This window comes from Corvus moneduloides, chromosome 20, assembly GCF_009650955.1.
Source record: "Corvus moneduloides isolate bCorMon1 chromosome 20, bCorMon1.pri, whole genome shotgun sequence".
NCBI classification, from domain to species: Eukaryota; Metazoa; Chordata; class Aves; order Passeriformes; family Corvidae; genus Corvus; species Corvus moneduloides.
Genome location: NC_045495.1, coordinates 2,654,729 through 2,678,341, shown reverse-complemented (window position 1 = coordinate 2,678,341; position 23,613 = coordinate 2,654,729). Strand labels below are relative to the sequence as shown.

Below are 23,613 nucleotides of genomic sequence, written 5' to 3'. Positions count from 1 at the left end.
AAGATTGTGGCGTCGGCGAGGTGTCCTGGTGTGTGTGTTGCTGGCACTGGCACTGCTCACAGCCATGTACTACATCGAAGGAGCACATCAACAGGTACCACCTCTGCTTCCCTGGCTGCCTCACACTCCCTGTCCCTGTTCTGGGAATTGAATGAGTTGTGCTGGGATCTCCATGAATTTATAATGTACCTTTTGAACTGCTCACTCCGGGTTTGTTTCTCAAGTCGTGACTGCTCCGTTGGCTGTGCATGAGTTGTGTTTCAGAGGTGGGGAGGGATGAGCCGTGTCATTTGATCTGTTGTGTTGGATCTGGAGGTGTCTCATCTGTTCCTGAGTAAAGCACACCTCGGGTGCTGCAGCACTCCTTCACAGCTGCTGTCAATAAGCTTTTCATAGTGGTGGGAGCTCTTGAGGGAAGATGTTACCCTGAGTCGTGGCAGAGCTTCGTGGTTCCCAAGAAATGATTCTTGTGTTTCTGTGGAAGGGTCTCCTGCCCAGCTGGGACAGGCACATAGAGAGAGATAAAATGGTTTGATGTCTGTGTGCAGCAGACAACCAGCATTTTAATGTTTTCTTAAAAGTAACAAACCTGCTACTCACTGCTCCAAGATACAACATCCAACAGACTCACTGGGAGTGCAGCTGATTTTATTCCTTTATTTAAGCTGTTCAGACAATTCTCTGAGCTGCCTGGGCTCTACTAGACACTGTCTGGGGCTTGCTTCTCGTGGGCCTCTTCTGGATTTCAACCCCCTACTGTTGAACCTGAATTTTCATCTATCTCCTTGGAAACTTGCTGATTGCAAGATGTGGGTTTTTTCTTTTGAAAGTGCACTGTTTTCTCTATGTGTCTGTGCTGTAACTATAATAAATTGCAAACAGAAGTATCTAGGATTCTATTTCAGTTGTTATAATCCAGATAAATGTCTGTGTTGACTTATAGCTTAATTTTCTCCCTTGGAGATATCATAATTTATATATTTTTTTCTTTTTTGTGACTTTCCTTGCTCAGTATGTGCGGTACATGGAGAAGAAGTTCTTCTGGTGTGCCTACTGGGTAGGATTGGGCATTCTCTCCTCTGTTGGGCTTGGAACAGGTCTCCACACCTTTCTGCTCTACTTGGTAAGGATATTTCCACACCATGTCCTTTCTGAATTGAGTACTTTGATTGGTGCAGATTTTAAAATATGTGAATAAATAATTTTCTGCAAGTTCTAAACATCAAGTACTTCTAAAGCTGGTGCTCTAGTGGATGCTATTCGTGTTCTACACTGCATCACCTTGTTTTGTAGTTTGTAAGCTCTGTGTTTATTGATGTGGATATTGGCCTGCTGTTGGTTAATCCTCACTTTGAAACAATGAGCCAAATCTGCAAGCTCTATCCTCTGATCTCCTCATTTAAATGAAGCATTTTCTGCTGTGTGCAGCTCAAGTGCTTCCATTTAAAATTTTTCAGAGTATTTTTTTAGTAGCTTAAAATGATCATTTTTCTAACTGAAACCACAAAAGTAGGCAGCTGGTTTAAAGTTCAGTCTGTATTAATTTTGCTTTGGAAATAATAGGAAGAAAATGTTTTCCTATGAAGATAAAATATCTTCTGAAAATTTGCATGATGTTGTTTATCTCAACTTAGCTATGAAAGTCAGGGAGATGTTTGGGTGTGTTTTGCTTTTGGCCATTGGATTAGTTCCTGGTTTATGAAACCACTGTCCTGGATTCAAGAAAAGGATTCATGGCCACAAAATAATTGAAACCAGTTCGTGCAACAAATGTCATCTTGTATTTGGAACAATTACAGATGTTTACTTTCAGAGCTGCTTTAATCATTAACAATAACACAGAAAACACTACAAGAAACTCCTGCCTTTCCCCCCAGCAAGGCAGTGCCTGGGAGATGGAATGGCATGGGATGAGTAGCATCAGATTTACTCTTAGTGGAGCTTCTGTCCTAAAGACTGTGGAAGGAATTCCTACTAAACAAAACCAAGTTTGTGCATTGAGCACTGTCATACTCCAGGCCACTTCAAGATGATTTTGGCACATGAAATCTTCCTAAGACAGCACCACTTCTTTTCTTAAAGGAGGTGGAATGAGTTAACTTTTCTTTTGCTCTATATTTAAAAATCAGAGTTCTAAATTACTTCAATGTAGAAAACTTAAATTCCGTAATACATCGCTTTGGTGATACTGTGGGGTACGTGAACCTCGTGGATGTACTTTGGCCATGACCTGAGCTGACAATGAAGTAACTTACAGAAAATATAAATTCTCAGTTGATTTATCAGTATAACTTACGATGGGTGTTCAAGAGGTGAACAATCTTCCAAAGATTACAGGGATGTGTCACCCAGGAGAAGAAATTGAGTTTAATATTGTGAGGGAAGGTATTTATTTGGAACATAAGAGGGAAGGTTTCACATAACTTTGTTAGGAGGGGGAAACAGACTGAATAGGTTACAGTGAGTGATTAGAAGATGCTTATAGAGTAAAATTAATAAAAATGTACCATCAACATCTGAAATGTAAATACTACAGAAGAAATGCTGGTTTGCCTTAAATATATGAGGCAGATGAGCATGTTCCTATTACACTGAGGGAATTTCGTGAAGGCAGTGAGTGTAGGAAGAAAGAGAAGTCAAGATTTGCTTCTCTTTTTTTCTCCTGAGCAAGATTTATTTCTTAGCATGGTCTGCTGAGGTCAATTAACACCTTCTGGGCCCTGTCTGAGCACCTCATGGTTTACACCTCGGTGGAACCCACGCGGTTGTTGCCACTAGATGGCAGAAGGAGTGTAAAAACAGCAGTTCCTGGCCCTGGCAAACCGTGTTTCCGTTTTAAGTACCTGAACTGTTAATATTCTTATCACTGCAGCTGTATCAGCAAGGTGTGCATGGAATATGTTATCACTGTAGTAAAACAGTGCCTGATACCTGCTCAGCTGGAGCTGCTGTGAGAGGGAACACAGAGTACTAACATAAGGCTGCTGCTGCAGCTTTTAGGGGTGAACTCTTTCAGAGAAGTGTTCTGGGTTTAACCCATCTGGAAACAATGCAATTAGAAGCTCCAGCTCTCAAAGGGAGGAGTTGTAACTATTTTGCTTTGTTATTTTTACAGCAGTTCCCTCTAAAAGTAGAAATATGACACATTAAGTGGGACTCTCAATATTAACTTCTGCATTACCGTTGATCTACTTTTCATGTTCCATATACTTTAATTATGTTTCTTCATTATGGTAAAACTTATTCTTCCATTGACTCAAAGAAAGGAAAAGTTACAAAACAAATCCTCCCCTGCTTTAGTGCCTGGATTTGCTGGCAATAGAGAATAGACCCAGTAAGTGCTTTCAAATTGCTTTTAATTAATTGCTCATTTTAAAGCTGGATGTACAGGGAGATTGTTGGGAATGCAATTACATGCTGGGAGAACAATGCCCTTGGGCCCACCCATGTGGTGCTGAGCTCTGCTGGGACTTGCAGCATTGTCTGTGCCACTGAGGGCACGTGGAGGAATTGATGGCATGTAGGCACCTGCTCAGGCTCCTTCAGCTGTCACACAGGTGCATCTGAATTAAATACACTGGATTATCCATTTACTGGATATGGCCATTCCCAAGCACTGGAAGTGGTTATGCAATGGCTGCAGTATATGAATAACTCCGATGTTTGCTTACCCTGGCCTGCTTAGCTGTTTTTCCAGTGTTGAAAACTGTCATTTGTCTGGATCTTTTAGAGCATCTCTCACCAGCTGCTTTTTGGAGCTGCATTCCAGTGCCAGGAGAGATCCCAGGGTTAGCTGAGAAGAGAGTACTTGGAAACAGTTTGCTAAAAGTGGAATTGACAGTTTTAAAGCAGCCTTAGTGTGGGAGGGGTGTTACTGCCTCAGGATCATTTTGGTTCACATCTGATTGGGATTTTTTTGGTCACCAATCCTTGGTGCAAGAGGGACAGGTCGAGTGTGTGAGTTTGACACCCAGCTTTTTATTGCTGTTCCTGTGATTTGAGAGCTTTCTATGTGTTATAAAGGGCCTGAACATTGTCTGATGTGTCAGTTCCTAGTTTAATGCTGCTTCCTTAGTTGTTGCCAGCACTAGATGTAAAATCTGACATGGCTTTTTGGGAAACAATTCTCATGCTGCACTTGGCACTGAGCTAAGGGCTGGCACAGAGCAGATCTTCATCGCAGGAACAGGGAAGCAGACCACTCTTCCAAGAATCCTTTCCATTCTGACACTTTCAAAACAAGTCTGCTGGCTTATTTTCCTGCAGCCCATTAAAGGTTTTTCACAATTCTTTAAAAACAACCCTTAAAAATAGTAATCATGATGTGGTTCTGTAGGAAATAAAATATTATGATTAATGACTCTAAATACTGGTTTTAGCAGCACATGGCTTTTTCCTCGGTCCTGCGATGTTTTCTGTTGGTGGTAGATTAAAATATGAACAGCATGAATCACCTCATTACCAGCAGAGGATGGCTGAGGGTAACTCATGAGGAATTTCTTGTGTTTGTACATCTCTGAGAGATCTTTGCTGCCGAAAATGAATGAATGAGGTGGCGGTGCCGGAGGGCTCCGGAGCAGGGGACAGTAGGTGGAGTGCTGGGTTGGGATCATGGGCTGTGGCCATCCCCACCCAACGCTCTGCCTCGTGCTTTGGTTTCACTTCAGCTCTGAAAAACGGACTGTCAAAGATGTGGCCAAAAAAATGGGCTTAAAAACGAGTGGTTGAGGGCGGGAAACGTCCCCTCTCCCTGGGGATGGGAAATCCCTGAAGGGATGAATGGCACCGAATTCCTCACCGGTCAAAAGCTCAGGGCGAGCTCTGGCTGTTTGCATTTGTTTGTGTTTTTGTTGCTTAAATGTGAATTCTATTTGCTGCTGCTGGAGCCGAGGGGGCAACTGCTGAGGGGGTTTGTGCTGGTGGCCAGGCCCTGGGCGAGCACAAACAGGAAATGTGAGGTACAATAGCCATGGTTGTGCCGAGGTCACACACCAGCCCGGATATTTCAGCGCTGGAATATGTGGGTTTGTCAGGAATTCTTACAGGGCTGCTCAGCAGCAGAGTGGAAGAGGGCACAGCAAAAATAAAGAGCAGAAATGTGCCTTTAAAGAGAAAAGTGAGTCAGAAAGGCAGTGCCCTTATTGCCAGTGCTACCCTTAGAGAGCCGGGCTGGGTTTGTCTGGGTTTGAGGGCTCAGCATCTCACTTTCATTCTGAATTGGTTCCCCTCACCAGTGGTCACATTCTGGCCTCCCCAAACAGTCATAGTTTGCAGCTGAAATGAGTCCTGTGTTGGCCCTACCCAAACTGGTTTAGGTTAGAATTTGAAGATTTAAAAGCCAGACACTTGTGCAATAATGAATCCATTATCTTGGAAAAAAAAGATGTTGGTGGTGTAAATAATTTTAAAAAAACAAACCCACACAAATAAACGGTTTCCTGTCAGGACTACTGAAAGCTTTTTTAAGTCAAACCTAATTCCTTTTAGTCTTCTTGTTCCAGGAGCTGAGCTTGTAAGAGGACTCATGATAAAAATTACTTAAGTCCTTCTTAAAAGAGAAGCTCAAAAATGAGGCTTACTCCACTTTTATGAAGTACACAGAATAATTTAGAAACCCACACAACTTATTCTCTTTTCTTTTTTTTTCCTTCATTTACTTCCTCGTGACTAATACAGGAGTATTTTCATAGTAATTATCAGCTTCAGAAGAGGTTTTGCACTTTCCACGCAGATCATTCAAAACTATTGTGAGTAACCCAGAAAATGATGGTTCTGTGTGTAAAGGAAAAAGTGAGAAACAAAGGCTGAGCTGCCTCAGCCAGGTGGGAGGGTGTAGCAGTGCTCCCCTTCCCAGCGCTGAATTCTTTTTGTGAAGTGAGGTGTTCATTTCCAGCCCTCACTGTTCTCCAGTTCACACATCAACTTGCAAGCCTAAAACAAAGGAAATAAAAACGGGTTATGTCTAATACCTGTGCTCAGATTACTGCTATTGAATTGCTGAGGGGGTTTAAAGAAAAATACATGGAGGGTGCAGAAGGCAGAAATTAATTCTAAAATAAGTTGAAATGGAGCCTGTTTGTGTGAGGGTCGTTTTTGTCTCTTACTGTGTCCTTTGTTTCTTTCCTGTCTTTAGACTACTTCCTCCAGCTGGAATACTTGAATCAACATAAAACTTTTTTAAAAATCATTTTTGCAAGTATCTCACCAGAAACTCCTGCTTACAGCTCACCTGGGCTCTGTTCTGCTTGAAACTGCAGTACTGATATTAATAATGCACTGATGAACTGGGAGGGTCTGCTGGGTTAACTGAACACTGCTGCTAAATCAGTTGTGCAATCTGGGTGTTTCTTAAATCTTCTGGTGGCTCGCTTGCATTTTAAAAATCTGAGATGGAAAGTGGTGTTTTCAAGGAGAAAAACGTTCATTTGAAGTCTTGGTCCCTCTAAGTGCACCCGTTGTTGTGTCTGATCCCTGTAGACACCTACAGAGAGTAAACCCAACACTGCTGGCTTAGGTCAGACTGCGCAAGAACAGTCCCGTGGGGTGATGGAGGAGTTAATGGGACAATGGAGGAGTTAATGGGACGATGGCTGCACCCTTTTCTTCCTCCTGAAGGTTGATGGACTTTACCTTTTAGAAGCTGACGCCCTGTTTTCATTATCTGCTCTCCACTTCCTCAACGTTTGTTCTGTCAGATCTCTGCCGGGAGGGCACATTGTGCTTTCTCCTCATTTGCTCCCTGGAGTTTCTACTTTTTTTTTCTTTATGCACAGCCTGAACTTTATACCTTTCATGTCCTGCTTCCTGGAGCAGGTTGGAAATAACGATAATTGTGCAAACCGATCTCTAATTGGAGATTCTAAAGCCAATCACAACTGCTGGTAGCAATTTGAATAGATGCTGAGGTTTATTCTTCAGAAATGAGTGAACGGCTAGGGAAGGGCAAGGACAAAACCCTGACAGATTATTTTATTATTTTATTATTTGTTTTCTGTCAGCACAAGAGGATGAGTTTATATTCTTGCAATTGTGCCCTCCCCTGACATGAGTCTGTCTGCTTCTATAGAAGGTAGTGGGGACCACAGCCTTAAAAAACATCTGCTTTTCATGTTACTCCTCAGAGCAGCACCGTGGCCCTTTACACACGCAGTGGTGCCACGTGCTGCTCCCTCAGTGGTTCTTGTTTAGTTAAATTCAGAGTTTGTGGCCGATCATTTGGAATTTCCATCAGCTCTGCACTATGGGGCAAGGCTTGGCTGAAGTGGGAATAGAATCTTACCCATAGCCACGTGAGTGTAAAATTAATACGTGGCTTCAAATGCTGTGAAGGTCTTCTAAACCCAGCCCTGACCACTTGATGGATGTTTGTGTCACTTGAGGATGCTCTAGGTACAGGATCCTCCATCCCCAGCCCTGATTTGCAGCCAGCACCACATACCAGACGTTATAGAATCATGAGACATTTTAATCTCGTAACACAGACAGACAAACGGGACATATTTACCAGCCACCTCCAGACCAAGCTTCTCCCTCTTAATCACAGAGCAGTTCTCTTTGTGGGTAGTTGTTCACCGCTCTCAGAGATAAAAAAGATGCTGTACCGTGGTGTGACTTTCTGGAGAGGTGTAATGACTTCGTGGATAAGTATGGGATGAGTCGTGGCCTGGGGCACCGCTTGCAGGATGTTTCCCATGAGAAGCAAGCTTTTGTTTTTCCAATTCATCTCCATCAAATACAGTTCCCCACCCCCGTGCAAGGGCTGAGTCTTGAACCCAGTATGAAAAGCAGCGTATCCATGGAAGAAAACAGATTTTTAGTGCATTACGTTCAGCAAGGAGTTCAGGGTAATATTTTTCTTGCTGGCAGACATATCACTTTTCTTTGAGAAATGTTTCTAAATTAAAGCCAGTCTAAAATTATATCTTGCCCCAAAATAAAAGGTTAAAATTAGATGTGGTTGTTCTTGTATCACTTGAGCAGCCTGGCCGTTCTGTGAAGGGGGAATGTGAGAAACCAACACTCGATACAGGAATTGTTTGGAGCTTTAATAGACTTCCCAGTCCAGGTGCTCAGAATGATTAATAATGTGAAAATATGATTAATTTTTCATTGGATATTCAGTCACTTTTCCTTATGGTAGAGACTTTCTGCTGTAAGAATTACACAGATCAGCATGTTTTTAAGGATTTTTAACTCATGATTTTTTTTACATGTGGCTGCTGTCTCTTTCTACTTCCAGAGATGAATTTCCAAGCATAATTTATAGATAAAAAGATTTTACTTTCTAGAAATTTCATAATACATCATTTTAAGTAACTCATTTCTGAGGATTAGCTGTGCCATTCCGACTTGGGTGCCTTCAATCACTGGAACAAAACTCCTTTGAAGGCCTGTGAGTTCAAGAGTTCGAAGTTACCTTCTCTGAGACACTGGGGTTGTGCAGGCAGGGATTTCCAATCTCCCCTAAACTGCTGTTGCTAAAAAATAGATCTATGTTGAGTTCATCTCGATGACCAAATCTTGTCTTGTTTGATTTGCAAATTGTACAGATATTTCTAACACATCACATTCCGGCCTGACCACAGGCTCCTTCTGGTCGTCAGCAGTGGCAAGCGAATGTTTCTCACCCGAGTCAGCAGAATGCTTCTCAATTTCTTCTCTGCTATCCCTTGTTAGTACCTCCTGCAGCTTAAAAGGAAAAAAAAAAAAAATCATTGGAAGAGGGTGAGGGAAAGACAGTTGGTGTTCAGGATCTTACATGCCTTGAGTTTCAGCAACTTTTCCTGGTTTGGCAAGGAGCACATCTAAATTGCCCGGGATTTAGTATTTGGCGTGATGGGGTTTGAAGCAGTTTTGCAAATGCCCTTTTCAAAGGTAGAGCTGCAGTCACAGTCAAGGGGGGGACATCTGAGAGGACTTCCCCAAGTGTTGAAACAAACTGAACTATTGCAGGGAGGCAAAACACTCAGTATTTCCTGCGGCCCCATGCGGAGGAGGGGGAGAGGGTGGAGGAGTGTTATTTGTGAAGAGGATTAAAAAACTGGATGAGAATGAATCCTCCTGGGTATATAGTCAGGGGTTTTCCAAAGGTGGCACCTCGAGCCTGTTTGAAGCTGGTTCCTTGCTCCATTCAGAGTTAAACCATCACTAAATACAAATGAAATATAAATGAACCACCGCTAAGCCTCCCGTTCCTCCTCCCAGCCCTCTGCAGCCCTGGGCCTGTTCAGCCAAGCATTGTTTGGAGGTGCTTGGTAACCAGGGCTTTGGGGAAGCTCCAAAAGCAGATGTTGGGGGTGTTGCTCTGAGCCTGCCAAGCCTGGAACAGTGTCCCTGTGACCCACAGGACACCCAGACACAGGAGGAGGATGCAGGATTGCTCTGCTTCCCTTCGGCTCACTCCGGTTCCATCCCACACTTCATCACTCTAAATGAACCATTTGGGCTTCACTCTTCATTCCAGTTCAAATGTGGCTTCTGTGGGTTCCATCACTCCGACTTTTTTCCATTATAGAATTGTTTACATTGCTCTGGGAGAGTTCTGTTCCCTTGGCGTGGGTTTCAGGTGGCTGTTTGCAGCTGTTTTGTGAAATGCCTTTTTTTTTTTCCATTGGCTACTCCCTGTGAAATTTTGCCTTTTGGAGACATTTGTTGAGACTGGGAGGGCTCTCAACAGGAGGGTTTTGAGGTTGTTCAGCCACTTCAGTGTGGCAGCTCTGCTGGCAGAGGCTCCTGCAACATCTCCAGTTGGGCATTTTGTCCTTGTGTGCTCCCCTGGAATTTTAGGATCCGCTTTATCCACCCTGGGTGCACTTTGGGAAGAAAATGCTGAAGCCCTGCAAGGGCTGGGGGCTGCTTATCACTGCTGATAGTAGTGATTAAATTTATCTCTTGCTATTCTAAATAAGCAGCTGGCTGTAGTTGCTCTGTTCTATGGTGTGTATTCCAAATTTTGTGGAAGTGAAAGCCACACCTCTGGATTCCCACACGTATCTCACTGCCTTGGCCACGGCCTCAAGGGAGCCGAGGGAATGGTCATTTACAACTCAAACACGGGGGAGTTTCCTCCATGCAAATCTGCCTTTCAGGAGAGTTTCACTGCAAATTTCTGCAGGTGAAAACCATTAATTTTAGGATAATGGCTTGAGACTTTCTTTTTTGGTCCCAAGGTAGCTGTCAGACCTAGGGAGGGGCAAGCAGGGGATGGGATTAAATTCCCTAGGTTTCAGAGTGCAGTGGAGAAAGGTTCCCAGGTTTGCCATAAATGTACTTTACAATTTTAGGGAAGATTCAACTCTCTTTGCATCTGCCCTCGATGAGTAAAATAGAGAGATGTTATTTATTTAGCTCTGAAGCTGCTGTGGACAGAGGATCTTGCTACAAGTACCAAGAAGTTTATTGCCACTGGGGCCTATAGAAATATTGATAATAGAAATTATTGCTCATTGGTTCATTCTCCCAGTCTTTGTTCTCCCTTCCATATCAAAATCACTCTTGTGTATCAATTTCCAGATCCACTCTTTTTCAGTTTTATTTCAATGAATCTTCTTCTCCCCAAGAGAAACTGTGCCTCATTTATCATCTCACAGGCTCTGTATTTCTGCAATCCAAAATACACCCAAGCACTTGGAATTAGTCTCCTGTAAAGTAACAAGGAATAAATAAAAAAATTTTTTTTGCTATCAGAGCAGCTTGTGCTTTACCAACTGCATGCCAGAAGAATGGGTTTATTTTGAATTCTTTGCATATGACAACAGTAGTTGCAGCTGCCATACAGAAAATATAAACTGGTATTTTATTTCAACTTTCTTAATTCACTGAAAAATTACAGTGGGGATGTAATTGCCTCAGTCCAGAGCTGTGAAATGTTGGTGAGTGAACCTCATCTTCCCAGCAAATCCAGGAGTGATGGAGCTTCTCCTTTTGTGTGGGACCTGCGGTGGAATTTCACCCTTTAATGTGCAAATGAAGCTTTTGGGGGCTGGATGTGTCCCTGGCTCCCGCATTTCAAAGGGAGCTCTGGGAGCCCTGTGCAGGGAAGGGCAGTGCTCAGGTCTGCCACACTTTCCCTCTGGTCTGTAATAAATTTAGCTTTGATTTTTTGGGGGGGTATCAAACTCCCTTTTTCACTCTAATAAAATGAAAATAAATTAAGATTGCAGATAAAAACATAGAAGAAAATTGCTGGCAATATTTCCCAGCCCAATGTCAAAACCCATAAAATAATGAATAGCAGAAGTTAAGGTTTGTGTAATTTGTTCTGCACTTAATGAAACTTCTAGATTTATTTAAATCTGTGGTTTTTACATAAAGACCTCAGTTTAATGTAGTAATTTTTTTTTTCCCCTCTTTTTTCCCTGGACAGTGTTTCCATGACCTTTGTTAAGTGACTGTTTTTTAGGTACAATGTCTGGTGTTCAGAGTGTTTGAATTGCTTCTCAATTCTTTTGTATTAAAAATAATGGCAATTCTTTCAGGTTTTTAAACTATGCAGCAGTTCATTTCTTGAATAGATTTTTATGCTCATTTTATTTGGAGGTCTGGCCAAAAAAAATCTTTCAATGTAAGATGGAGACTAAAATTAATTCAGTTAAATGGTATTTAAAGAATGTTTAGGTTTTGAATTACATTTCAAACCATTTTTAGCAAACAGCAGTGAGGTCATTTTCTTGTTTACTCAGAAAAAACAGACACAAATTAAACAACTGGCTGTTGGAGAAAAATACAGAAGTTAAGAAAGTCTGCTGCAAGATGTCATTAAACCCAGTCATTAAAAAAAATCAATACATAATTTAAATGCCTAATCCTCTAAAAGCAGCAGTAGGGAAAACACCTCCTCTAATAAAGCTGTAGGTCATAAATACCTTAAGGAGAGCATTGTAAAATATTTGAAAACTCCTGGTTTTTATAAGAAGTAAGGATTCTTTTTTTTTTCCTTGGCAACCTCATAAGTGGCAGGGCAAAAACTGAAAGGCTCCCTAACAATTTAGTGGCTCAAAAGAAAGATTTAATTTTTTTAAAGTACATTAGTGGCTCAGCATTGCAATTCAGATAGTCTAAAAAAAAAAAACAGCCAACAAACAAGAATTTTACATAAATCACATTATCAGTGGCCAAAGTGAGAAGCACTAAGTTTTAGCCTAGGGACAGTTGGGGGAGGCTAATTTGAACTTTTATTCTAACATAAAATGCAATTGAAATTTCTTTGGGTTTTTTTTTTTTCAGGGTCCACACATAGCATCAGTCACTCTTGCTGCCTATGAATGTAACTCTGTGAATTTCCCTGAGCCTCCTTACCCGGATCAAATTATCTGCCCTGATGAGGAGACAACTGAAGGCTCCATCTCCTTGTGGGCAATCATCTCAAAAGTCAGGCTGGAGGCCTGCATGTGGGTAAGGCTTGTTTAGAAAACCAGCAATTTCCATTGATGTATTTAATTTCTGTGGCCAGCAATAGACAAAAATTCCTGAATTAGCAAAATAATGATGGTTTACACTGCCCAAGGTAATGTGAAAAGTTGCTTTCCTGGTGAACCTTTTAGCCCTGACAATTTTAATGCTTATTAATAGGATATCTTTTATCAGCTGCAGTGCTGTTTGCTAAATGCCAGCAGAAAACTTGAAGGCTGTTGATGTAAAAGGCAAATTTTAGGCAGGGTGTCTGTACCCCAGATGATCTGGCACCTCTCAGGTCTAAGCAAGAAATAATTTCAAAAATTTTAGGCTGTAACACAAGTGAAGCTGCAGTTCCTCATCTGCAGGACTCAGGCCCTCGTCTCACAGCTTGTTCTGGGCTGCATCAGTGAATTGGATTCAATAAAAAAGTGTTATTTTGCACAATTTTACATATTTTATTTCTGTTTCTCTGCCTGTTTCCACGTTTCACTTAAAAGCTGTCCTGCTTTTCCTGTTTAAGTGAATCAGGGTCTTAGGAAACGCTGCCATTGGAACTTCCTTTCCGTTTTCCTCTTTTTTTTCTCTGCAGCTTCTTGTAGAAGTTTAATTTTTAGAGGATTTTGGTCAGCTAGGCTGGTTTTTTTCATTACATGTAGATCACTTGGAATTGCAGTTTACACAGATGCATCTGCTGTGAACTACATGCCAAATTAACTTTATTTTGCTGCTGACTTCCTGTCTTAGCTGATGATTTAATTACTAAATTCTTGGTTGTCCAATTGAAATGCAGAGAAAGGAAATTCTAAAAACAGTATCTGATGCCTTCCCTGGTGTTCTTTAATTTATCAGGTAATTGGTCACTACAATTTTTTTAATGTAAGCAGTTGTGTTAGTTAAAAAAATTCCAGTCAGGTTATGTGAATTTACAGACTAAAGTCAAAACAGTAACAGAGAAAAGTGGATTCACAGCCCTGTCAAAAAGCAAAGTACACCTTAAATTTCACACCTAATGAGAGGCCAGATTTGCCTGAATGCTCAATAAGTAGCTAAACATACAAATACTTACAAGACTATAATTATATATAAGATTTCTCTTTATTTTCTTCCTCTGCTGAAATCTGTTTAATGGAGACCAGCAATAAAAATGGCATTTATAGCTAAGTTTCTAGGGCTAGAAAATAAAAATGCAGCTGAGGGTAAACATCTCTTGCTTCATCTGCAGCATTTAAAAACTGAGCTATGAGAAGAATTAAGTTTAGGAATGAATGAACAGAGTTGCAGCCTCTGGAATCTCGTGTCCTCCAGAGCAGCCATGAGGGAGAACAGGCAGTGCCTTCGTGGTCTGAGCTGTGTTCCTTGGATTAGATTAGAGAAGGGACGAGGGAATAGGAACATTTGTATCCCACTTTTTCACCCTTCCCCCCCTTCTTCAAATTCCCTGTCAGCTACCTTTGCACTGAACTCTGTCTCCTCTGGGTTTTCCCTTGGGAGCATCCTCTGTCTACCAGTGGTGTCTAATGTAATGTTATGCTTTCTTGGAATGTTTCATGAGTACATAAACATTGCTTGCTAATTTCCTGTAAGCCAAATCAAGTTGGCAATTGCCGCTCCTTCTTCCAGCGTGTTTCTTTTGTCCTAATTCCAGCTCACTTCTTATGGAAGCTGTTAAAGAGACTTATTTTTGCTTCTGTCACTCTGAAACTAAATGTCCACTTAGCAAAGATAATGGTGACTTCCAGAAAGTGAAAAGGCTGATTTTTGCAAATCATCCCAGGATGACGTTGCAGAGCTGTGAGTGCCCAGGCTGAGCATTCTGTGGGGTGAAATGTGAGGATTTACCTGCACAAGGGGTTTCATTCAGGTCACCAAACCATCAGCAGCCAACTTCAGCCAGAGATTAAAATCATTACTAGTCCCCGGCATGTCTGTGATGGCCATTCCTGCTGATAATGAGTGTTACAAGGATTAAATATCCCTGTGCCCAAGGAATTATTAGGTGGAATGAAAATGATGCTTTTTTCAATCCCTGTAAAAGTTGGCTCCAGCAGCCCTGGCCTGCAGAAGGGCTCAGAAACAATCTCGTAGGTGAATGCCAGTTTTCACAGCCTCCCATCCCATGGGGACAAGGAATTCAATAGTACCCTATATTTTTAATGTGTTGCAGCCTTTTTGGTTTTTTACAAGAAATAAGGGGAAAGAATAAAAATGTTTAATTGCTCGGGATTAGCAGAACAGGCAGCCTGTGTCCTGAGCAGGATCAAATCTGTTTGAAAGACTCTTTCTAGTGGAGTAATTTCCCAGTTTCCTTTTCTGAATGTATTTGTGTAAAAGCATTTTGATTAGCATTTGCCTTTCCAGTTTGTTGTTAGTCTAAGGAATCTCCATGTAAAACTGGCATTCAGAGTTAAGTGGTGAAAATAGCTAATGTTACAAAAAGCAGTTCAATAGTTACTGGTTTGGAGCCCTTAATTGCACTTAAGGAACCTATCTGCAGCAGACATGAAATCATATGATTTTTGTTGCACTTCTGAAATGTTTTGTAATAATGAGCATGTGACTTAACCAATTTAAAGAAAGTTCATGTCCAGTACACACATGCAAACCTCTTCCTCAGTTCACAGAACGAAGCCAAAGCAAATTGGCAGAGCCTGGAGGAGCAATGTGACTTTTTCTTCTTGCATCACCCTGAGAACATAACCTCAAGTTAATTTTTCTGAAGTGTTGTTGCTACTGTTTTCAGGCTTATCTTCCCCTTGTGTCAGAAATATGCAGATTAATGGAGTTCAGCTTGTTGCAGTCGTTTAAATTTTTTCTTCTGTGGAAAACAAGGGCATAAACATTGGAGGCCGTGCACTTTGGGTGCTTAAACTGAGAATTTAACAGCTTGGGTAACTTCGGTGGTATTTAAAACCACAACCTGTTGATTTGGAATATCCACAGCAGCTGGAATTCTTGCTTGCAGCTGTGTATAGAGCAGGAACAAAGGAAATTGAAAAGCTTTCACATTGCTTCAAAGGAGGAGAAAAGCATTTGTTACTCACTGCTGACCCTGGGAGAGAAAAGCCATCTGCAGGGAGCACATTCCCGTACAGTGCTCAACTATTGTCTCTTACCTGCCCTAAATTTAAACCATCCTGAGTTAATTCCAAGTTCCTGTTCCATTAGCCTCTGTTTATCCATATGTTCAATCTTAGCTGTCTCTCTTTTTTCTCTTGGTTAAGCTAAAGTTGCCTTTACCCACAAGACTGAAGTGAGTCATTTGATGTCCTGAGAAAACAAATATAATTTTCCTGCGGTGAGAAAGCAGCCCTCCTTTCATCTGGGGTTGGCTCCAGTTATCCCAGCTGAAGGAGAGGGGAAACTCGAGCTCAGGCTTTGCTTTACCTTTTTTTTCCTTGTTGTAGTAAAACCCGAGCCTGTTTTCTAACAAACTCTTGCCCAGAGTCTCATGACTGAACAAGCAAACTCTGGGACAGCACCGGGGAGGAGCTCCTGGATTATTCTGAAGGCCCCTCGGGATCAGGGGCTGTCACATGCTGGGGAATGTGTCTGGCATCATGTGGTGGGGTGAGACACAGCAGTGCTGACTCAGGATGTGTGGGATAGGGATGTGTGGGACAGCAGGGCCACCAGCTCCAGCCTCCCACGGCTCCTCCACGCGCTGCTCCACGGGGCCCCAGCGATGCACAGGTCCTGTCTGCCCGACCCTGCAACCCCCCCAGGCTTTCCCCTGCACAGAGAAAGAAAGGGAAATAGGGATTCAAAGTGGACAGCATTCTGTTGGAAATGATGGGAATTCTGACCTGGTGGATGAAAGCAAACTGCTCCAAACAGCTGGTCTCGTCGGCTCGGAGAATGTCCACGGGATTTGTGCGTGTCACATGTTTTGTGTTTGGGAATAAACAGGAAAATAAATCAGGATTGTTTTTTTCCCAGGGTGCTGGTACAGCCATTGGAGAGCTGCCCCCGTATTTTATGGCGAGGGCAGCCCGGCTCTCTGGTGCTGAACCTGATGATGAGGAGTACCAGGAATTCGAGGAGATGCTGGAACACGCAGAGACTGCACAAGTAAGGACAGCGTGCAAAACAACAGAATTAATAAAACACAGAACAACTAAGGAGTAAATAACCATTCCAATTAAGCGAGAAGGGGCCAAAAAATCAGTTGGTGTGAGTTCACAGGGGACTTCCCGGGGATGGAAAAAGATCCTACACTGGGTAGATACCCGTGGTGATGGGAGGACAAGAATGCAGCTTGTTGGAGCAGATGAAATAGTGCAGCCAAGTATTTGCTACAAGTACTGCAATTATTTAGATTTCCAAGAACAGCACAATAAAGGTAGGGAGACACTGGGCTGGGAAAACAGGGGTAGAGGAGCTGCTGTTCCATAATCCTGGTGGTTCTGGCTGCATTTAAAGCCTCCCTGGGCCAGAGATTATTTCCAGCCTCAGCTCATCCCTTTCAGATGACATTTGCCTGCTGTGCCACTGACACCCTCAGGGGCCAGTGTGTGACCCATTCATCAGCCTGAGGAAACGTTTTTCCTGATGTGGAAATGCAGCAAAACTGCTCCAAGTGCTTTTTTGTTGCTCTTGTCATTTATTTTCTCAAGGGGTTAAACAGAGCACATTTTGCAATTGATGCTGCACATCAGTCTGGTACTACTGTGGATAATTTTTCCTTCAGGTCAGGAGTTTGCATCCTGGTCACAAGTTACTGATAGTGTTCTAGAAGAAATTAAACATTTTTTCCTCGTGCTGCTTGCCACTGAATTTTTCCCTCTGTATTTTTCCTTCTTATCCTGTTTTGTCTGCCACTAAGTTGAAACTGGTCATGAGACTGCTGTTAAAAACCAGCAGATGCTATTTACCATGCACTGATGTCTTTAAACTCCTCTGCCAGGGTATTTTCTGGAGATAAATACATACTTTTTTTTTTTCCTCCTTCAAAAACATGGATGAAGCTTTTCCATGAAAGTGGTTAGTCTGGAAATACTGAATGCAATCTAGTAATTCTAACAGTAAACCCTGTGTTTCTTGAGAGCCTCCCCCTACTAGAAGGTTCCAAAGGGTTTTTCTGCTATTATAAATAGTAAATTCTTCTGTTTTTTTAAAGATGCAGCAGGGGGAAGAAAGAATCTGCTTTGTTCTTTACTCTCTCATCAATCTTTGCTGTGCAAAGTAATCCCCTAACTGTACGAAAATCAAGTTGTGGTAAAAAAACCAACAACGAAACCAGTGCAATACATGACTTCAGTATCTGTGTTTACTGAAACTCTCCCAGCAAATTATATGTGTGTACAGTTGTGGGAGCAGCCAGAGATGGTTTCCAGAACGCACAGGGAGATTCTTGGGAAGACAATTTTTGCTAGAGAGCATTTTGTCAGGCCAGGCCAAACTATAGCTGTATTGACTGCCCGGAGTGAACAAATGGCCTTGTGGAATTAATGAAGAAAACTGATGGTGTTATTTACCAGTACTTTTGATTTTATTTTCTTGGCAATTGAATTTGGATTGAAGCGTGTTGTTTGGTGGATGGATGGCCAGCAAAAAAAAAAGAAGTGTTTTAAACTCCACTTGTGGTTTGGTTTCTATAAACTCTTTTAACATGAGGTTTTGACAATCCGATTAAATTGTATTGTGCTCATAAAACTGACAGTTCAGTTTTTTCCATTTGCTAATGTGACTTCCTTTTTGCTTTTGGCTCCAATCATGTTTTCTCTGGATGTCTGCGGGAGACAGGCCTGCCTTTCCTATGACCTCTGTAAATCCCAGTCTCCAGCATATCTTATCACTCTTTGCCCTGTAATTTGTATTCATGTGCAGTGGTGATGTCTATTTTTGAATTGCTCATTAACAATTGTTATTACCTCCATCAGCTTTCTCCCACTCTCCCGAGTTTGACACCTCACACGGGGGCTGTGACAAGTGTCCTGTGCCTCGGGGATGCTGCAAATGCTTGATGTCAGGTGACAGGAGCCTTCCTTCAGTATAAAGGCCTCGTTACATCCAGCCTTTTGGAAAGGCTTGGGAATGGGTGTTGGATTTTGAAGAATAGCTGAGCTGCTCTTTGCCTACAAGGCAGAGCCAGCTGCTCTGACGTTTTTGCTGCGTGTGTGTTGCTCAGAGAGCTCGTTGCTGCTGTTCCTCAAAAACAATGGTAATTTGGAGAAACAGATGAGCATCTTCTCTGGTGTGAATAGATCATGGCTATAGCATCCAGCCTGAAGGATCTGTGAGGGGGAATATGCTTGCTGGCTGGGCACTTAAAAAAAAGGTGGCCTAAGAGGATTAAACAGCATAAAGGTTTAATGCTCCATTCAGAGTTACACAGAGTAAAACGCCTTTTACTTTAAAGAGTCTATTGATGGATTTTCTGTCCTGAATCTCACATCTGAGTGACCTGCCTCCTTGTGCTGGCTTTTGAGAGAGCTCATTAACCTGCAGCCGATGTGTCTGTCCTGTACTTTCCATTAGCACACTTGAGAAAAAGCCCCTTATTTTAAAGGAACACTCACTTCTCCTTCCTGTGTCCCTTTGTGTGCTCACCAGCGAGTCCCAGTTCCGTGCAGGGAGTGTCAGAGCTGCCTCGTGGCCGTGCCCTGCAGAAGGGGGGTGGTTTTCACTCCGGGCTCTTTGTCCCCAGAGCTGCCACAAGGCAGAGCCCAGCACGCCCCAGACAGAGCAGCTCGCTGGGATTTGTTCATACTTAAGGCAGTGTTTAAAACCCACCGGGATCTCAGCTGCTGTTAGCTCTCTTCCAGTCGAATTCCAGAGTGAAGGAGTGTTTTTATCAGAGCTCCCCTTTTAGCCACAGGGAGTATCTCCAGTGCAGCCGTTCAAAGCAACCTCTCAATTAGGGGAAGTGAATCCACTGCTCAGCGCTGGGGCAGCACTTTGGTAATGACACAGTCACAGACACTTCGTGCAGTTTTGTGTCCCCACACACATGAGCAGGGACTCTCTTTTTGCCAGTTTAATAGTTGCTGGTTGGTGATTTTTCTCGGTTCTCTGTCATGCTGAAACACTTCAAGCTGAGGAGTGAAAAAGCAGCTTTTGGTGCCAGCTTCCCTCAAGGTGCTCAGTGACAGTGCGTGGGCATTGCTGTATCCTGGTACTCCTTGCTAGGAGGGGAAAGTACTGATATCTTTGCATATCTAATCCTTAATGGCTGTAAGTGTTTGGCTTCATTAAGTGGCATTTCTGTAAGAACTAATGATTTACACATCGGGGCTTTGCTTCTGTGCAGCCTTGCCGCAGCCAAATTTCCATGTAAAAATATTTTCTAGTTGCCTATGTTACTATCAGCCACTGCTGTTTGTTTACTTTCCAAGCTGTGTCCTGCCTCGGGAGGAATACAGGCTTGGAGAAGGGTTAAATGCATAGAAATGCCGAGATGTAGCAGGACTGGTTTGGAAATGATCGAGTGCTATCTGCACACTGGCTGTCAGTTGTTGCTGGGACCTGTTTTTGCCTCCACTGAACCTTTACTGGTTGTGGTTTGTCTGGCCATCACATGACTTCTCTGAAAATTCCCCCTCCCCTCCATTTCCAGTAAACTGTTTGAACAGGAGTGACTCAGACTGAAACCAGCTTCCCTGTAACCACAGGGCTTGTTAAAGAATTTGTCAACGTGGACTCGAGAGGGTTCGTATTAAACTGAGCTGCAACCGCCTGGCATTGGTTGCGTCAGGAGTTCCACCGAGCCACTTCCTGCTCCCCGAGGGCTGCAAGGGGTTAAACCCATGGATTCTGTGATGGTGACAGTCACACACATGCTAATCCCATCTTCCCAGCGTTTCTGAAAACCCTGGGTTGCTTTTCCACATCTTCACGTGGGGTTGCTCTGTGCAGGAGCAGAACAAAATCCGTGCCACACCCCGGAGAAGCCAGCGCTGTGTTCTGACACGACACTGACTTCACTCACGGGGAATGATTAGGCTCAACTAATAAGTGAAATCTCACTTAATTAGCAGCGTTAAAGATGGCCAAATTATAAACGGATCTCTCCCGTGATTAAATTAACAGCTCCTATCTGATAAGTTCCTGCTTGAAAAGGCTGCTGGCTTGTTTAATCAACAGCGTTTAAGGGTACTTGGTAGAAGAAAAAAGAAGTTAAAGGAGACCACAAGCAGGTTTTATAAAGCATTTATCATAAAAATGGAAGTGGAAGGGTCACGTACAATAACTGGGAAACCTTGACTTCTTCTTTTTCCCCTTTTTTTGCTTTCCCAGAAATCACTTGTTTAAACTGAACATCAAACTCCACTCATCCTTCCTCTTGCTCACTCTTCCAATCACCCCCTTTCCTCATCGGCTTCCTTTCTTTATTAATTGTGCTGCACAAGGAGGTTGCTGCTGTGGGTGGTCACCAGGAGGCTGCTCCTCACACCCTGCATTCCTCAACTTTGATGCCTGTATTTGTTAATAGCTGTAGGGGAGGGTTCTTCCCCTCTTTTAGGGTGGCCTTTAATTAAATAGAAATTCAGAACTGATCAAACCTTGAAGCTGCACTTCAGAAACTCCCCACAAGCACTGGGGAGTGAGGTGGCAAAGTGACAGTGTGTTTTCACAGACAATATAATGAGCAGTGGATACTCTGAATACAGCTCAGTTTTGAACTCTTCTCCAAAATTACCGAGTTTAAAATACGTTTTGGAATGAGTCAATGACAGCTTTAAATAAGGGAACTTGATCTTGAGCACTTGCTGAGAAAAGAGGTAGCAAAGAGTTAAAACAGGCAGAGGGTAGACAATAAGAGCTGTGAGTAAGGAATGTGTAAACCTCCTCCTGGCTGGATTTCTTTGGGCACTGGCAGGAGAACGTGCCCACATTGTTCTATTCATTTGCACACCTGCTCACAGATAAGGAAGAAATAGCACAGAGCACTGCACTAATTACTAATGGTGACTGGAGATGACTTTTTGAGTTCTGTTTTGAAGGGCTTTTTGTATCTGTTCCCTAAAAAATTATTTTAATGTTTAGTGTGTAAGTACATAAATCAGAAATCACCCCGGCAGTGAGGAAACCTGGGTTACTTTGCAACATTTTCGCTCAGTATTAGGTCAGAAGGATTTTCTCAGTAACAAATTTCTCACTTTGCAACAGAAATGAGAAATAATGTCACCATGTGTCCTGGAAATGCTGGAAGCTGCATTTACACAGGAGTTGTGGAGAAGCAGAGGGTTGGATTCTGCCATTGGATTTGCGTGCCCTGTTCTCTGTGTGTTGGGAATGCTCAACACAAGTTTCTAAGGGGAAAATTTGGCCCTAAATACTTGATATTTCACTCCTCAGCATTCTGAGAAAGACCAATAAATGATCAAAAGCTGGGTCAGAAAAGCTGCTTTAAATATTTTTTTAAGGACAACCTTCAATAACTGATAGAAATTACTTATAGTATCACAATCAAGAAGATGGCTGCTTTTTTTTTCCCCCTGCTCCAGACACTGTTTAAATATCTGTGTTGTACAAGAGTCTGGTATGCAGACCACTTCTCTGAGCTGTCTGGGAACCTCTGTCCCTTCCAGGGAGAACAGGGCTGAGGTTGCACATCTGGGCTGAGAGGGAAGACTTGTGTGTGCTAAAGGCTTTGTCAGAAGTTCCTCACTTCAATTCTATTTTAATCCTTAACTTATGTCTAGGTCCCGTGTGGAGAAACAGTATTTTTTTCAGCTGATGGCTTTGAGTTCTCAGGTTTGTCAGAGATAGAAAACGTAAATTTTCATGACTGGTTATCAAAAATTCCTTCCTTACAATGTCCGGATCTTAAACTGCCTCAAAATAGGGATTGATGCTTTAGAATGGATTTTTAAAAAAATTGACAATGTCCTGGAATTGGCAGAGCTGTGGCCACAATAACTGATGGCAGTTGTAGCTTTGAGATAAATGAGCAGCTGCAGTGGGGTTTGGGGGAGTGCTGGGATGTCCCTTTACTCCACTCCTCTCCCTGCCTGTGGCTGTAGTATCTTGTCATGGAATCACAGAAGAAGTCACCTTGAAAGGGACCTGAGGCAGTTCTTAGTCCAACTTTTTCTTTTCTAGTCCAGCTCAGGTTCCTCAGGGCATTGTCTGGGCTGGTCCTGGAGCTGCACAACCTCCCTGGGAAATCTCCTCCAGTGCTGGTGACATTCCCACTGACAGCTCCCTTCCCTGAAAATGGGTTGCAGGATCTGCTCTGCCAGGTCTCCTGCGAGATGTGAATAGAAAGTGGTTGTTCAGCAAGGAAAGAAATCGTTTCATTTCATGTTTTTGTGCAGGGCTGGAAAGCTGCAGAGTCTCAAAGTGGACACATCGCCGCTCTGAGGAGCAGAGGTGGCAGGGAATGTGGTTAAAGGGGCTACAGCTCTGCAGGACAGATCTGATAAGGCCGAAAGGACACGCTCCTTCCTCTTCCTTTAGGCTATTTCCTTTAATTGTGTCTCGTTCTTTATAAAATTTCTTTATTCATACAGTGTGTGAAGCAAAAGGACTTTTTATATAGAAGTCTGAGGGTTTCAGTTCTAGTTGTGGAAAAAGCTGGCATTAAATTTGAGTTACAGAGCTCACTGAGCTCTATAATCCACGTTCCTTTTGGCATTTCCCTGCTGAGCCTGGGTGTCGTGTTGGATTGTAACAGGCTGAAATCTTGAAATTAAAGCTCCTGAGATGGGGTTTGTTGTAAAGAAGCATTTTCTGGTTCTTCCCTGGAGAAGGGGGATGGAAATAAAAAGTTCCTGTCATGATACAGATGATTAATGAAACGAAGAAAATACCTGGAAGTTCCTACTGGAACTAATGGACTGATCTAGAGCTGGTTGACTTCATTCCTGTTCCTGTTCATGGGGAGATCTTATTTACCATAAAGTGGAAGTTTCACACTTTTACTCCAAGACAGGCTAAAATTAAATGACCAGAGAAAGCCATGGCTGCTCTTGGAATGGACACTTCACTCTGTTGTCTCTGCTCCCCCAGGACTTGCAAAGGTTTCAGCTCCTCACACGACTCCGTGGCTTCTTTTGTCTGTCTTTTCTAACATCACTTTTAAAATCTGCTAGGAGGACAATGGGTTTCATTGTATTTTCTATAGAAAAACTGCAGCTTTTCTGACCCAAGAACTAACGTTAGTTACTCATGTCTGAGTTTACAAAGTCCCAAAGATGATCATCCTCCTGATTGTCTCTGGATTGCAGCATCACCCCTTAACCTTAACATGCAACCAACCTCAGGAATTTGAAG

The 23,613-nt window shown here is 42.6% G+C and overlaps 1 protein-coding gene across 5 annotated transcripts in view; it reads left to right on the top strand.

The window, feature by feature from the left end:
• The window catches only part of VMP1 (vacuole membrane protein 1), a 60,954-nt gene that overhangs the window by 12,015 nt on the left and 25,326 nt on the right, over nucleotides 1–23,613 (top strand). For all 5 annotated transcript variants that reach the window (XM_032129928.1, XM_032129929.1, XM_032129930.1 and 2 more), the window contains 4 exons: nucleotides 4–94; nucleotides 1,013–1,123; nucleotides 12,226–12,393; nucleotides 16,333–16,464. In XM_032129928.1, coding sequence (XP_031985819.1) covers nucleotides 4–94; nucleotides 1,013–1,123; nucleotides 12,226–12,393; nucleotides 16,333–16,464 — 502 coding nt within the window. The remainder of the gene's footprint in view (nucleotides 1–3; nucleotides 95–1,012; nucleotides 1,124–12,225; nucleotides 12,394–16,332; nucleotides 16,465–23,613) is intronic.